This window comes from Argopecten irradians, chromosome 16, assembly GCF_041381155.1.
Source record: "Argopecten irradians isolate NY chromosome 16, Ai_NY, whole genome shotgun sequence".
Taxonomy (NCBI): Eukaryota; Metazoa; Mollusca; class Bivalvia; order Pectinida; family Pectinidae; genus Argopecten; species Argopecten irradians.
Genome location: NC_091149.1, coordinates 16,733,879 through 16,749,939, shown reverse-complemented (window position 1 = coordinate 16,749,939; position 16,061 = coordinate 16,733,879). Strand labels below are relative to the sequence as shown.

Genomic DNA, 16,061 nt, shown 5'->3' with positions numbered 1-16,061 from the left:
CGTTCATAAATGTGCTTTTCCTATATAAACTATAGTAAACTTGATCCCTCTCCCCAGGGGGAAACACGAGACCACAGGTTCATATAATTCACATTTTTTGTAAAGGACCTCAAGACGTTTTTTAACCTATGAAGAGTATTTGATTCTGCCATTTCAGGAATTTCAGAAGAAGATTTTTGAAGTTTCAGCTTATTTGACCCCTTTTGGCCCCACCTCTCAGGCTCCTGGGGGTCAGTCGTGGAAAAAATTGTTAATAGGATTCAATGGCCATCTCATACTGATAATTCTGACAACATTTGACTTATTTCCTATTACAAATGATCAGATAATGCTCAAAAATGTGTTTTCACTATATTAACCATAGTAAACTTAACCCCCTCTCAAAGAGGGAACGTTAGACCCCAGGGTCATATAATTCACAATTTTTGTAAAGGACTTCAAGACCTTTCAATCTATGAAGAGTATTTGATTCTGCCATGTCTGGAATATCAGAAGATTTTTAGCCTATTTGACCCCTTTTGGCCCCACCCTCAGGACCCCTGAGGGGCTGGGTCCATATAATTCACAACTTTGCTTGACATTTTGGCTATGGAAGGTTTCTGCAAAATTTCAACAAAATTTGGTTCAGGTGTTTTTTGAAGAAGAAGTCAAATCGCACCAATAGAACTGAGAAGAAGTGTTTTCAAGATGGCGGCTGTGGTGGCCATCTTGGATTTAGGATCAACCCGAAAAATAAAAATACTTGGTCGGGGAATATGTCAGTATAACTTCAGACAGGTTTCAGCCAAATCGCACAATTAGACCTCGAGAAATTCAAAATGAGTTTTTCAAGATGGCGGCTGTAGCGGCAATCTTGGAATTCCGATCGACCCTATAAATAACAGCACTTTTTCAGGAACAGGATCATTTGAGGCAAGTTTCAGCCACATTGCACCGGTAGAACATGATAAGATGTTCAAAATGTGTTTTCAGTATAGCGGTCCATCTTGGATTTCGAATCGACCAAAAAAAGATAACAACACTTTGTCGGGACCATCTCAGGAACATATGAGACACGTTTCAGCCAAATCGCAATCTGTTCCAATATTCAATATGCACAACTAGGGGAGCCTATTTATGAAATTTGCGGCAGATACCTTCAGCACTTTAAAAGAAAAAGCGATAACAAACATTGACCATCAAAAATCAAGATGGCGGCATGTCGGCCATATTTTAACGATCAGTCCTAAAATGCAATATACATAACTTACTAAGATTCTATATGAAATTTGAGAAAGGGTCCATAATGTACTTTCAGAAAAATAGCGATAACAGAAGGACAAAAGGTGATTTGGATAGCCCACCATCTAATGGGGGCTGAAAAAATAAGCTGAGAGGTAGATATATTCCAACGATTATGACCTCAATGATGTATTGTGAACTGTAATTGTTATGTATGACACTAAATACATGTAGTTATGAGATAAGGGAGATAACTCCTATAGCTTTTTTTATCAATACATCCTATGAAGGTCATATCATTGATTTAGGTTATAGAACTTTCTAGAATATAATCATGTATAAACAAATATGTTTGTAAACATGTTGATTTTAAGTAGAGATCTAGAATGATCTATTTCCAGAAAGTTATGTGTGTTTACTTGTTTACTGTTTTTAGTTAGATATTTCTAGAAGTAGAAGGTTCTCCAATATTCTTGAATTATGGTTAAGCTATATATACTCCAGCTGCCCAAGGCTAAATCAGAACTGTAATGAGACCTGTAATGAGACATATCAAGAATTGGTACAGTGCCATATTAGATTCTATTGGGAGAGCTATTGTGACTTTATCTGTGGATTATTACAACACTGTGTGTGGATTTATTCATATTGCCTGGAACTTTACAAATCATCGGTGGACATTCAATTTCCTTGTGGATTTGTGATTATTGTTAATTTGAAACCTGGAAGGATCAAGGATTATACCAGGACATTCGCATACAGATAAGTAACACTTTAAATCATCGTACTAGTCTTGTACCACCACCAATTACTTTAGATATTGTAAACCATCTCTGTATAATAGTTTGTATATATAATTAAATTGTGTTTTGAATTTAGCTGCTAGTTTCTCCTTTCTGTTATTCGTTTAATGTAACAGAATATTTACTTTCATTTAATATATTAATATTGATAATTTTTAGAGATAACGCAATATATTGATCAGAATTTGATAATAAAAAGAAGTTAGAAGCAACCATATACTGTTTCGTCAGTTCAAGAGAACATTAAAAACTCGACACATGTATAGTACATGTAAATATACAATATTGAAAGACCCCACTGCATTTCCGAGGCGAAAATTAAATTTGGTTTCATAAAAAACACCTTGCAATCATAACATAATATAGGTGTGTGTTATAGCACCTATCGGATGTCAATTATTCCTGTTGTAATATATGTTTAACAACAGTGAAGATTTGCAGTCTGGGGGGGGTGGGGGGGGGGGGGGGTTGGTGGGGGGTGGTGGGGTGGGGTTGAGGCGCAGTGGAGGTTATTTTAAAAGATATATAACAGTCAACTTTTTCGATGTTGATGCTTAAGAGTGAGGTACCATCAGTGAGCAAAATAACGATTTAGAGCAAACTTTACAAAATTAACTTCTTGTTTTGCATGTCAGATTTCCGGTAATCAAAAGACAGTTTCTAAAAAAGTAGTTGGACCTTTAAAATACGAATGTAAATTATGATTAATACTCAGTGTCATAAGTAGGAAAAGTATGTATATATATACTGTGTATAATTTTATCACAAGGAAAAAACCTTTATTGATGACACATGTATTCCGTAGCTAACGTTTTCAGCCCTCCTGGGCATATTCAATGCGTTCTTATTGTTTATAATATTGGGTATACTTTAGTAGGCAAAGGGGGGCAACTCTGCAGGTTGACCAACATTACAATGTCAAGATCAAAACATCAAGATACATAATATTACAACAAATGTTTTACTGGTACAGAACTTTATTGGTACGGTATTTTTGGCGATGATAGACTTTACATAGTACATATTTGAGATGTTAAGAATCCAATTTTACACCCACAATATACGAAATTATATCCCCTACTTTCGGTTTGTATAGTCTCACTATTGTCTTCTGAATTTGACAATATTTATCTGTGTTTTCTTTTACAACATTAAACTCTAGACAATATATCTTACAGATAAATTTATCACTAATATTCCTCTTTATGACGAGAAAAATTAAATTGATATATCATTATAACAAGTTTTAATACTACGTGTACTTACCATCATAGATTTACACAGGGGAGCGCGTAGTGTGTGCCGAGACAAGATCCGGGGGATTTCCGGGAAAATTACGATCATACACGGAAAACTTATCCACGAAATGTTACGATTTGCTGCCGTAAGGTTGACACCCGTCGTCTGGCTTGTTGTCAAAGTCGGTTACCTAATATATGTATTGACTGATGGTCAGTTACCTGTTACTACCCAAAAATTTTAAACGAAGGTGAGCAAATATAATATTAATTCACCAATTTACAAAATATTATGATGGAGTAAAAAAAAACGATTGCATATTTGTCTATATCATTAATTATGATTAATCTTTAAATAAAGCGAGTGTATCTTAGATCATGATTTTTAAGCAATTAAAATGAATCATTAATTAACAAAAGATAGTTTTTTTCTGAAATACATGTAATTAGCTGTCGTACAGTTTTCTTGATTTATTTTTGAATCTTGTTTTATTTCTTAAAAACATAATAGTCATATTACGTTTAATTTTCCTACAATTTATACACGTAAAGGTATGCAGTAAATATTAAATGTTTTTAAAAGAGCGAAATCGCAAAAGTATCTTAATCTTAAAAATTTAGTTGTATGTTATATTTTTTACTATTTGTATCGTATTGACTCTGTCACTTAAAGGGACAATTCAGTGAGGCTAATTCTGTTACATAACCACGCGAAGTCAAATTATGACATAAATGTATATGTTCTACTTTATCGTTATGGAAACATAATAACAAGAAATATTGACAAATTTCACGGACATTTGTTAAGTATTTTGTTGATTGATACCGTTGAAATTCCAAATCGTTGATCAATCGCAATTAAAGCCAGGTAGAGTTAATGAAATTATTTTTTGACAAGAAACATGCCATTTAATAAGGGTAAACACACATGTACAGTAATAGGGATTTGAGTAGTTTCTAAGAACGAATTTTTTTTAACTACAATACCAAGGGCCAGTGTTCGGCCACACAAGGGACATCCGAACCAATATGTGTAATGGCGGACAGTAAGCGGGTCTTGAAACCCATTTCACAATACATTTCACTACATGGGCATTTGTGGCATTTCATGATGTAAAAATCAACTAATTCTCTATTTTTCTATTTAGAACAATGGCTTGTTTCCGAATGCTATTATGTTTACCTGCACTCGCACTATAATAGCCATAATAGCCACTTCTCGGTTGACCCGGACAATAATACCCGACATTCCAGTTGTTATAACGACAGTGATAGTAACAATTAGTGTAACGATAGGCACTGTCACCCTCTAATGCAGAATTCGCATGAAAAGACACGTGCGAAGCGTGCGAGCCTCAGTCGCCATCTTGGGATGTAGGTACCACATGGTACATGTACGATCATCAGCTTTTTACTACAGTGATTCAAAGTCATTATGGGATTGAAGCATGTAAGAAAGCTTGGAAGCATAAGACAACACTGGGATGATTTTATACAACTTTTATTTCGAACGTAACAATATGAAAATGAATATCATGTGCAGTAAACATGAAGAATTTGTGATGTTTCAAAACTACAATTAAAGGGAAATAACTCTTGGACAGAAATATCATATCACGAGACAGGTTCACGATTGAACATATTACTTGTAAGTAAAATTCTCAATTACATCAATGAACAACAAAGACATACACTCATACCTTGTTATCTGGTGTGATGGAAACTCAATAACCTTGTTATCTCGAAATAGATATTTCGACATCAAATATTTCCGTCATTTCGAATTTCTTATTTTCAAAATGCAAAATTTCACCTTGCGAGCAAATATTGATATTTACGTCAATACAAAGCCGAACTTAATGTATGTATTGCGTCGTTTTCAATAAATTAATGACGTAATACCAAACTAATGACGTAATAATCAATACTTGATCAGAACAAAGGACAGCACTTAAGAAGGTCTACGGAGGCATATTATGTTTTTTTTTTATATTTCATAGATAGTATTCGTCTGCGCTGTAACATGGAATAAGATATATACGACAATAAATGTGGACCAGCCATATTTCTAATTGTCGTTTCTCTGGTATCTTGTAAATTGCTTATTTTGATCAACGCCAACTTTCATCATCTATTTAGCATTTCATCATCAAATATTACGTTCATCAAGCACTTATCACGAATAGATACTAGAAAGCAGGTTACTGTATGCAACCACCCATTCCTCGTATTACTAACGAAACCAGTCCGTTTTGCGACATTATGACGTCACTCTGTCACTCTCGATATCCAGTACGTTGCATGAAGTGATGACGTCACATATGTTATGTCGCTGTAGTCCTAAAATGAATTTAGGCGTTCGTATTACTAACGAAACCAGTCCGTTTTGCGACATTATGACGTCACATTGTCACTTTCGATTTCAAGTACATTGCATGAAGTTACATGTACTACATGTACATAATGTTTCTGTTATCCGCAAATTGTATGAAGGCGTTCGTATTACGAAAACAGTCCGTTTGTGACATTATGACGCCATACTGTCAATGGCGAAATCAAGTCTATAGCATAAAGTTGTGACGTCACATCCGTAATGTCGCTGTTATCCGTAAGTTTCATTTACACGTCATATTCTGTTTTGATGACGCCACAACTAATCACGCCGTATTTACTGTATGTATCGATCCGTTATGGCAGACATTATAGAACTGTTACACATTAGGCTTTGAAAACATAATATGAGCACTACGTAATGACGCATATTTTTGACGTTTACAGTTCTTGAATGTCAAATTTAATATGATGTTGGTGCAGGAGTAGATCGTCAGCAAACTACCTAATGGGTAATGTCACACACATGATCTATGAATCAAAGGAGCTTTCGTGGAGATATCGCATTGTAACCAAAAACTATAGTCCAATTAACATATCTAATCCTTAATTCCATTTCTGCATTGATTAATTGATAATCGATATCCACGAATAATCGATATTATTATCAATTGAACGACTGATCAATAACTTAACATCATCTCGAAGTTGGGTTGTCCTAATTGAATGATGAATTGTTTCTGGACCGGAAACGCGGATGTGCATGACTCACACCGCTGCCGAGATGAACCGTATGCCTTCCCACAAGCACCTCGCTATGTCGACGACGATTTGAAGGAGTCGTGATTCTGTCTTTGATTCGTTGAAAGAAATTTTTATGCTGGAACGCATTCAACTCCATCCCCGCCTTAGCTAACCACGGACGATCTTTTTCTGTTATATAGCCTGCAAAACCAAAGATTAAAAATAAGATTTTCCCTTTTATACATGAATATGTTTCTAATGTTCACCCAATTAATAAACACAGCTATTTGTATCTTAAAACGGTTTCATTGGGTAATTTCGAGTGAAAAAACGAATTTTGGGTTATTTCATAAGAGTATAAAACGGTATAAAACAATAACTTCAGCGCTGGGAAGAAACGTATATACATAAAATCCTCGAAATTAAATAAAAAAAGACGCACAGTTCATACTGTTTACGGCTTGGTAAAACCAGAGAAGATGATAGTAAATTATCTATGTCTCTGGTAAAGCAAAACCTATTCCAGTTAATCATGCTATTATTTTGTTTTATCATATACAAAAGATCCTCTGGGTTGGGCATTTATGCCATAACCTTCACGTTTGGTGTCTCACTCACCGACTTTTAAGAGACGACGGATATTTTCCGTCGACATCCCGTGTGTCGAGGTGAATGCTAAATAAAGCGCTGATTGGCCGAGTTTGTCCACGATATTGACGTCACATCCGTTCTTGATGAGATACTCGGAAGTTCGTTCGCGTCCGTCTGCCATGGCGATCATAAACGCAGTCTTCCCCGTAGAATCCATTTCGTCGATGTTGCCACCTGTAATTACACAAAGATAGTACTCAGTATTATAATTGTCAACATATATATGTACAATATCATCGACGGGATATGTGAGTTCATCCTTAATTCTCCAGGGGTTACTATCACTGTCGTTATGCCAACTGCTGATATATATATATATATACATAGTACATAAAAAAATCGAATGCTCTGTAGGTGACAGCATGTTGAAGCTGGGCGGTCATTTTTTCCTCTATGAAGTATAATTATATATACCTGTGATTATTTTCTTCTGAAATGATTTCAGGTTTACTATGCCATAATTCAAGGTGAATATCACGACAGTGATAGTAACCCCTTGGAATATCGAATATGGTATAGGCTGTGCTAAACTTATCTGGGTCTACGTTTGATTTGTTTATGTCTTATCAATTGCGTTTAAGGCCCATAAGATCATTTCAGGATAAGAAATTGAAAAAAGCATCAGGAGAGACCCACCGGGTCGGTATCTGACCACTGCCCCACGTATTCGAACTCTGGCCCAGAGGTGAAGGGCAAATGGTGAAACATTAGAAAACCTAGGAACTCGACTATCGTTGTTGATGAAGTGTATGTGGTTTACTAAGATAAATATGTGTTCATTTGTAGGTCATATCTAAAGATGGGACAATGTATTGCTTCTATTTCCTGTTCACACATGTATATGTATATCATGCTTAAATTTACCCACTAATGTATCACTACGCGCGATGGTTTCTGTCTCATCCAGAAAAGTAATCCACAATGTTCAAGGACATAAAGGTCAAACATTGAGCTTGCCGCCCGATTTTATACACTTCCATTCGTTACTTTCCTGTCCTAAACCAGGTGGGTTTGGGTTTTATTAGTTTAACGTCCTATCAACAGCCATGGTCATGTAAGGACGTGCCAGGTTTGTTGCCTTGGAGGAAAGCAGGAGTATCCGGAGAAACCCCCGGCAAACGGTCAGTACCTGGCAACTGCCTCACAGGGGATTCGAACTCGCGACCGGAGATGGAGGGCTCGTGTTAATATGTTGAGATATCTTAACTACTCGGCCACCCCCCCTCCTTCCCAACCATGTGCGAATGTTTAATTTCATGTATCGTATTTCTTTCTCTCATGCAATGCTGTTGTACACCCACGTCGCTTTTGATTGCATTACACTGAAATTAATATGATGCATGTATTGCAGTTACGTAACTTGATTATGACGTCACAATGAAAACGACGTCACTTCATAAACACGACAATGTTACGTAATTACTTCAACGTCACATTTTAAAAATATTGACACGACATTTGTTTACCGCTCCTCACTTGAATCAAGTCTTGATACGAAAATCAATAACTAGAAATACGCTGACCTGAGAGCGTCACCTTGGGGAAATCATCGTGGTAATTTGAGTTCACACGCATAATATCAACCAGGTTGTGACGTCACTATATTAGTATTTTATCAGAAAAATGGAAACAGATAGGCCTATGCTAAAAACCACATACACTTCGTGTCACTATGTGCCTTATAGCCAATGCAATGACAAAAGTTGAAATTCAGAGCTTATCGTACATGCAATATGTATTTCACATTTCTCCATCAACGATGTTTCTGAAATAGCATGTTTTATTGAGAACTAATAATAAAAAATTCTTTGAAAATGACCCATTTGAAAAACGTTTTTGCACTACGCGATAAAAACTTTAAAATCCTTTTGAAAATAGAAAATGAAACTCACCCTTCAGGGTCTACCGTAACATTCAACATATTGAAAAATGGTTGTGGCATCTGTATGTGGTACACGCAACACTGCACATTTTAGGAGTAAATTCTTGATAATAGACGTTTTGAGATAACGGGAAGACTATCATTACCTGTTGTTAAGATGTATATAGATATTGATAACATTATCGATGTTTACAGAGTGTAATGGTAGTATGTAAATGACAAACGGGCTCGCCGGAGAATGCCGTCAAGACTCGACATTGATTGATCAGGCTAATAAAGTCGATAAATGATATCTATAATTAGCATTCTGCTGTGTTTATTGCCTTGTTTGTGTGGGGGAAATGCTTGTGTATTGTCAACCCTAACCTAAATAATGGATCCTCCCCCATTAACATATACAGTAGCCACAGAAAAAAAACAAGCCCTCCCCCACGGCGCGTGAGACGATATTCGGTAAAAGAAGGTCATGTGGCATTTTTACCAGGCATGGAAAACATGGGTCATTAATTACATGATGTACTATAAACATAACAAAAGATTGCATTGTTTCCGAAAAAAGAACCATTCCAGAAAACAAAGGGAGACAATTATGGATGGTTTCACTAGACAGTATATTGATATAGAATAATTTCATTTTTGTCTTAGATATTTATAAACAATACCAGAAACATTCATCCTTTGTTTATGTATTTCTAATAAAAGTCGTCCGCGGACGGGATCCGAAAAGTGACACATGTTGCCGAAATTTGCTTAAAACGTTTCTTCTCCTTAATAACTAAAGCAAATATGAGTTTAATCATGAAACATTTGATAAAGCTACTGTAGTCAAGTGTCACAGGAAGTGGAATTTTCGTTAAAATTTGCTGAAAACTCTTCTTCTCCTTAATAATCAACTATAGCGAAACCAACATTTTATTATAAAAAAATATACGTTATTGTAATCATTTTACAATTGATGAATAATATTCATGATTTTTTTTATTCAATTAGGAACGGATGGTTGGAAATCCGTCAAGCATAAAATAATAATTTGAAATCCATCATTTTGAAATACACTAGAAAGTAACAAAATAAATCTCGCGAAGTGACCATAAGTACCTTAAGCATTTAGAATTATACCGTGAGAGTCAAAGGTTAACGATGATTAAAATGAATGATCACATTAAAGTCACCATATACAAATGAGTCTTCGTGAATTATTCATACCGAGGACGTCGATTTAGGCGAGACAGTGATGTAATACCTAAATTTCCTACATACTGTGAATGTATCATGTTCATTTGCCCACGGGGTCAAATATTTTTTTAAAGAATAGGTGACATAACACGTGTTTGCATGTCATATTTAAGATTTATTTCATGAGTTTAACATTTTTTTTCACAATTTACTAGCCTCGGGTTAAAGGAATGCGTTTGTGAATAATTTAATAATACATTGAATCACGTGAGTTTTTTGTCAAGTGTCAAGGTTGCATTGTTTGCATTTAATGATTTTTCTGGGATCGTTTTATTTTCTTTTGCAACATTTCTCAACTTTACCACGCAGAATATGAAATCAACTGATCTTTTATCTAGATTACTAAAATCTAAACTGTTGCATGATATCTCTGGTGTGTCTAAATATATTTAACATAACTGTAATTAATTTTCAGAACCCTGTGATATATACATCACTGTCCGCCCCTGGATTATGTCGTAGCATTTAAAAAATAACCTTTTATCCCCCAAAATTTTCCCGTAGTTCAATATTTTTTATATTTGTTTTATGAAGTAAATATGTTGTTATGCATCTTCTGTCAAAGTTTCGAAGAAATTGAACCATCCATTTTTTCTAAATCAATATTCAAATTTGTCTTTTTTGAGTAGTTTCTAAACATGAAATAACAGCATTAGTCTGCACTAAATCCGCCCCGCAAATAGAAATCTTTAACAAAATGTTCTATGATATATGTATTGCTTAATTGATATGATATATCTCAATGCTTTTTCAAGAAAAAAATGCTTTACTTCTCGTCATAATTAATTTTTAGTGATAATTTTTGGTGGAAATTAGGTAAAAAAGATGCATGTAAATTACCTAAAACATTCTCACAAAAATAAGAATAGGTCAAAATTTTGAAGTTCAATTTTTTTTAGAAAAGTAATAGACTAAAAAGTGACATAGTTGCTTTTATTCAGTCAATTTTCAAGAAAATTGAACCACAATGTTTCCAAATAGAGCATTTTTAGCACCATAAAACCTTCATTTTTCATTGAAAACGACGTTAATCACAATAGAGTTATCTCCCTTATTATATATATTTTTTATACATTCACTGTAGGTTTTCCTGTTACAATATAATCTAGATGTCAATACTTTTAGTTTTAAAATGAATAACAATGTTTTATCAATATATATATTTCATAAAATAGCAATATAAGGTTAATGGGATAATTAGAATTGTTCTTTTTTAAACTAATAAAATAATTTATTCATAAATTCAAACTTCAGAAAAGGGGATATTAATCAAATCGCGGTCATTCAAATGCTTGAAGAGCTTGGAACACTGTCATAACTTAAGCGTCTGCATGAAAAAATCATGATCTATCTCCCTTATCATGAGACTACATTCTTAAATGCACGTGTGGCCGTATCCCTGACCTCACGTGCCCCCGTATCCTTCCTTAATGCAATGATATGACCCCAGTTTATACATTTAATAAGGATTTTGGACAGGGACATCATAGAGGCGTCGCGAAGACTAACGCCCTCGGCGATCGTCTCAACGTCTATCGCAAAAGTACCAAGGTCAATTTAATTATATAACATATATACTTTGTTGTCTCGATCTGACCTTGAGCAACATGAATGTACACTGTATGTATCATCCTAGCAGGGCCCGTGTGCATTTTAACTCTTTATGGTCGACCTGATCAGGTTTACCTGAGATCTGTTTGCCTGTCATGGTCACGAGATTGTGCCACGTAGCCGTGACTCACAGAAATATGTGTGAAATGTGATAATAACGTGAAAAATTGATAAATCATTTTAACATTAAATCGAGCCTTATTTGCGGCTAGATGTTTTCATTTTAAAAATATATTTCAAGAACAAACAAATATTTACCTTGTGATGCGAATAGTAAGGGCAATTATTTATACAAATGCATATAGTTATGCATTTAGTTATTCGTACTAATTAAGAAATAAAAGAGAAATCAAATATATGTGCATTTTACATTTTATAAACAGTACATCGATTGTTTCGATTTTGCCAGTGCGGTACAGGTATATTATTCTTTAGACGCTCCAACGCTATCAATAACATGCGCAGACGATTTAGTATTTATCTTCAGTTCAAACGTTACTTACTTAACACCGCATAACCACTGATCCTTTGAAAAGTTTGAGCTTTTAATTTTACTTCGATGATAAAAAAATATTTAACAAAGTAATTGCATCCCCGACAAAAAATTTCTGTGCACTATGACCGCTATGAGAATGATGTTACAGATTTGCGTAATGCACCGATTGCAGTATAAATTATTTTGTTACTTTTTGTTTGTATTAGCACTTATACTACAACACGATCTAAACAATACTTATTGGTAATAATGTATGAGTATCCATTATATGCTCTGTCGGCGGTGGAGGCTCTTTAAAAAATGGTTAAAAATTCAGAATCGATTACAATGCTGCAAGGTGTTAAGTCCCACCTTTTTTGTAGTAAATTGTCATTCCCTTTATATCCTTTGTTGAACCAGAAATGGAAACAAATAGAGATCATCATAATTGTGATAACTCGGCGCACAGAAAGTTCTTTTATTGAATCTTCAAAAGCAAAATTTATTGGTGGTAAAATCAGCATAATGTTTCTGGGGGCGCAGGAATAATATTATCACTACAACCATGTACATATGCATTCTATCACATTGTCCTATAGATAGTAACACGTGCTACCGCCCTCTATTTCAGTAACTTATGATGTAACGGGTTTTATAACTGACAAAGGTCCGAACAGAGGAGATAAAAATAGACTTCATGTCACGAAGCGTTGGGCCTGTAAGTACGGGTAAGTGTCATTGTCGGACAAGTCAGTGTACAACGTACATGTACCTTTTGTTTTTAACGAGTAACAAAATGTGTATAACACTTCTCCCGAAGAAAATCACCATCTAATCATATTTACCCATCAGAGCGACATTAGAGAATATAAAAACAAAAAATAGTACGTATTATCTGTCTCTGAAATGGTTTACATTTCCAGTGAAATGAGCAATGATAAACATTTTTGTTTATTAAAGGCTAAATGAACATTAACTTAATTATATTTCAGTCAGCAATAATTAAGATATAATGGCTTCTTGTCGTCAGGTTAATTACATCACAGGCTGAACTTTGACCTTACGCTGACATAAACTTTCAGGTCACGTCTTGTTTCAATTATTGTAGATTCTACATTTGCAAATTACAGAGTTATCTGCCTTTGCGTGAAGGTAGTTGTTCCGTATTGTTTGATTGTGAGAGTAATGTCACATTTTTTGTCAGATAAAACGACGTAAACTTCGTTCACATAGGGATGACGCCAGAATGTATACATACCTACAAGGGCAGACAACTCTATAATATGCAAAGACGGAATAGGGTCACACGCAATCCGTAAGGCAGAGTGTAGTGGCGGTGTTCCAACATATTACCACCCTCCCCCAAACTCTTGGCTAGAATTTCGAAAACCACAATGGGAGAGTTGCTATATATACTGCCTGTAAGTCGGTGGTCTTTTCTCCGGGTTCTCCGCCTCTTTTACCCCCTAAAACTGATATCGTCCCTAAATAACCCTGCCTGTTAATAGGACGTTAATCAATATCAACTCGACAAAACGACGTCATAAAAGGTCGAACACAAAAACGTACATACATTCTATTTTGATGTAATTAAATCAACGGTTCTTTGGCAGAAAAAGGGAGATTCCATCATCATTTGATGGGAATTATATGTCGTGCATTGACTAGGCTTGAATAATATGTCTTATGTGTTCTACGTCATAAGTTGCTGTGTACTCGCAAGCTGTTTGACCGTTCTAACACCACTGTTTGTCGTGTACTTACCAGCTTTGTGTAAGATTTTGAGTGCCTCTACGTCATCATATAGAACAGATTTCATCAGTGCTGTCTGTCCGTTTCTGTTTTTTGGCATTAATTTCAGTTTTTATCTGAAAGGAAATAAGAAAAAAAAAAAATGACAACACCGTAATTTTCTAGTTATTATCAATTAAAGTTTCAAGTTTTTCAGTTTGACAACATGGCGTTATACAGAACCTTTTAGACAATGCGGAATATATTGGGGGCAATCACTGTGTAACCAAAGCATTGGTGCAGTATCTTAGTTAACAATTCTAAATGACTAAAATGATAATAATAATAGAACGCCATATATTTGAACATGTATACTTTTAGCAGCGATAATTGCAATATTCACTTTCTATAAACTTTATAAATATCCTAAAATCTTAATGCACAGAAAGACAAAAAAACAACTCTAATTCATCCTTCCTCTATATACTGTGAGATGTGTTTAAACATGTGTACATCCACAGGAAAATTATATACTACATATGTAATTGCTTGGCCGGCCACTTCAAACAGACAAGAGATTGATAACTTCTGCACATAATTCCGGAAATAAATTACCGGGAACGGACAGGTGATTATAATACCATCCATCTGTTTGTAAACACACTGTCCCATTGTTGATGACGTAGTCTGATGGAATGATGAATGCAAAATGATAATTTACCAAGGCTGTGAGAGCACGTGACTTGTTTGGACATGATATGCACTTGACACGAAGCAAACAATTTAATTAATATATTTGGCAGGTAAAAATGCGCCATTCAAGGTGTCAGAAGGTTTTTTTTAATATGACATTTTAATTAAATTTAGGTCATAGAAACTGTCAACAAACTCGTGTTTATTGCATATACGAGTGATTAATTCATAATTAGATGACATGAGACAAAGTGTTGGAAAGTGTAACACGTATGTCATGATATGTATGAAATATAAGGGAATACAGGGTAAAATTTATTTTCATAGTTTTACGAAATATGACGGAACGAATAAAAGCGAACGTACAATGTATTTTTTTTTTTGTTTCCATTACACTATTAAGACCTATGATTTTAATCTTGTAGATAAGTTGTTTTCATTTAATTACATTAATTTTGCAGGTCGAGTTTCCTTTCGGTATGAAATCATATATATTCGAATAACAAACACCTTTGGTAATCAGAAAATCTCATCCAAAATGTCCAAGTAAGTTTTTACCATACAATAAATGCTAATTGTAAAAAATGTACAGATTAAATAGAGCGGGGGTTGGGGTGGGGGAGGCATGTTTGGAATTAACGTCCGATTAACAGGTGTTATTCATCCAAAACATAACGAGTTAATTTTTATCCAGAATTTCACTTTTTGCACTTTTTATATGAAATGATTTATTGAAATTACGAAATCATCAGATTAAGGAATTGAAATTCTGTAGTGTTATAAATCGCTGATTATGAAATTTTATTTTGACATTAAGGAGAATCATAACAGTATTGTGATGAATATTACGACCTTGGACAGTGTACGTAAATGTATTAAACTGCATTGCTATGCTTTAGTTGACAGCCCGTGTTTACCTATTTCACAAGCAACATTTTTCGCCTGTTGAAATAAATGTTACAACTGTCGCATATAATCACATTCTTCGTTTGATGTTTTCTCGAAATTGCTGGATTTTTTCCCCTCAAATTTAATTGCGTAAATACATTCATATTTACTTGTTGGATGCTCTTTGGTTATAAATGAAATTAAACCATTAGCAAATGCCAAAATTTAATTGAGGAAAAGAATAATTTATTGTCTATTATTAATAAATATCTGATATTGAGGAAAATGTAATATTAATTAATAATTGGGGTAATTGATTCATTTCATTGGCAATTTGATAAATTGTCATGTTGTTGTTTCTGTGTTCAAATTATCTAATAATATATTCAAAATAGGCTCTAAATTGCTTAGATTTTAAGGAAGTAAAGGCATAATGGAATAATTTAAGTCTAGTTTTAATTGAAAGTCGAGATACACAACATGATAAAAGCTGAGTTAGCAAATATCATACTTAGTTGAAACACGTTTCTGAAAAAAAGGATAGAGAGAGATACACC

General features: G+C 34.4%; 1 protein-coding gene across 1 annotated transcript; it reads right to left on the bottom strand.

Annotated features, from left to right (window-relative positions):
• Positions 1-4,747: 4,747 nt before the first annotated feature.
• On the bottom strand, positions 4,748-14,047 carry LOC138311100 (ankyrin homolog). Its single transcript, XM_069252539.1, has 3 exons — positions 13,957-14,047; positions 6,956-7,162; positions 4,748-6,538 (listed from the first exon to the last, which is right to left on the bottom strand). Exons 1-3 carry the CDS (start codon positions 14,042-14,044, stop codon positions 6,312-6,314), a joined length of 522 nt encoding a protein of 173 aa, XP_069108640.1. The 5' UTR covers positions 14,045-14,047; the 3' UTR covers positions 4,748-6,311.
• Positions 14,048-16,061: the final 2,014 nt, after the last annotated feature.

What these genes read in the sequence shown, in the direction of transcription:
- LOC138311100 (XM_069252539.1), bottom strand. Translation starts at nt 14,044, where the DNA reads ATGCCAAAAAACAGAAACGGACAGACAGCACTGATGAAATCTGTTCTA. An exon ending in CAAAATCTTACACAAAGCTG is followed by an intron (nt 7,163 to 13,956) that starts GTAAGTACACGA and finishes GTGTAATTACAG; the next exon opens with GTGGCAACATCGACGAAATG. An exon ending in CCGTCGTCTCTTAAAAGTCG is followed by an intron (nt 6,539 to 6,955) that starts GTGAGTGAGACA and finishes TTGGTTTTGCAG; the next exon opens with GCTATATAACAGAAAAAGAT.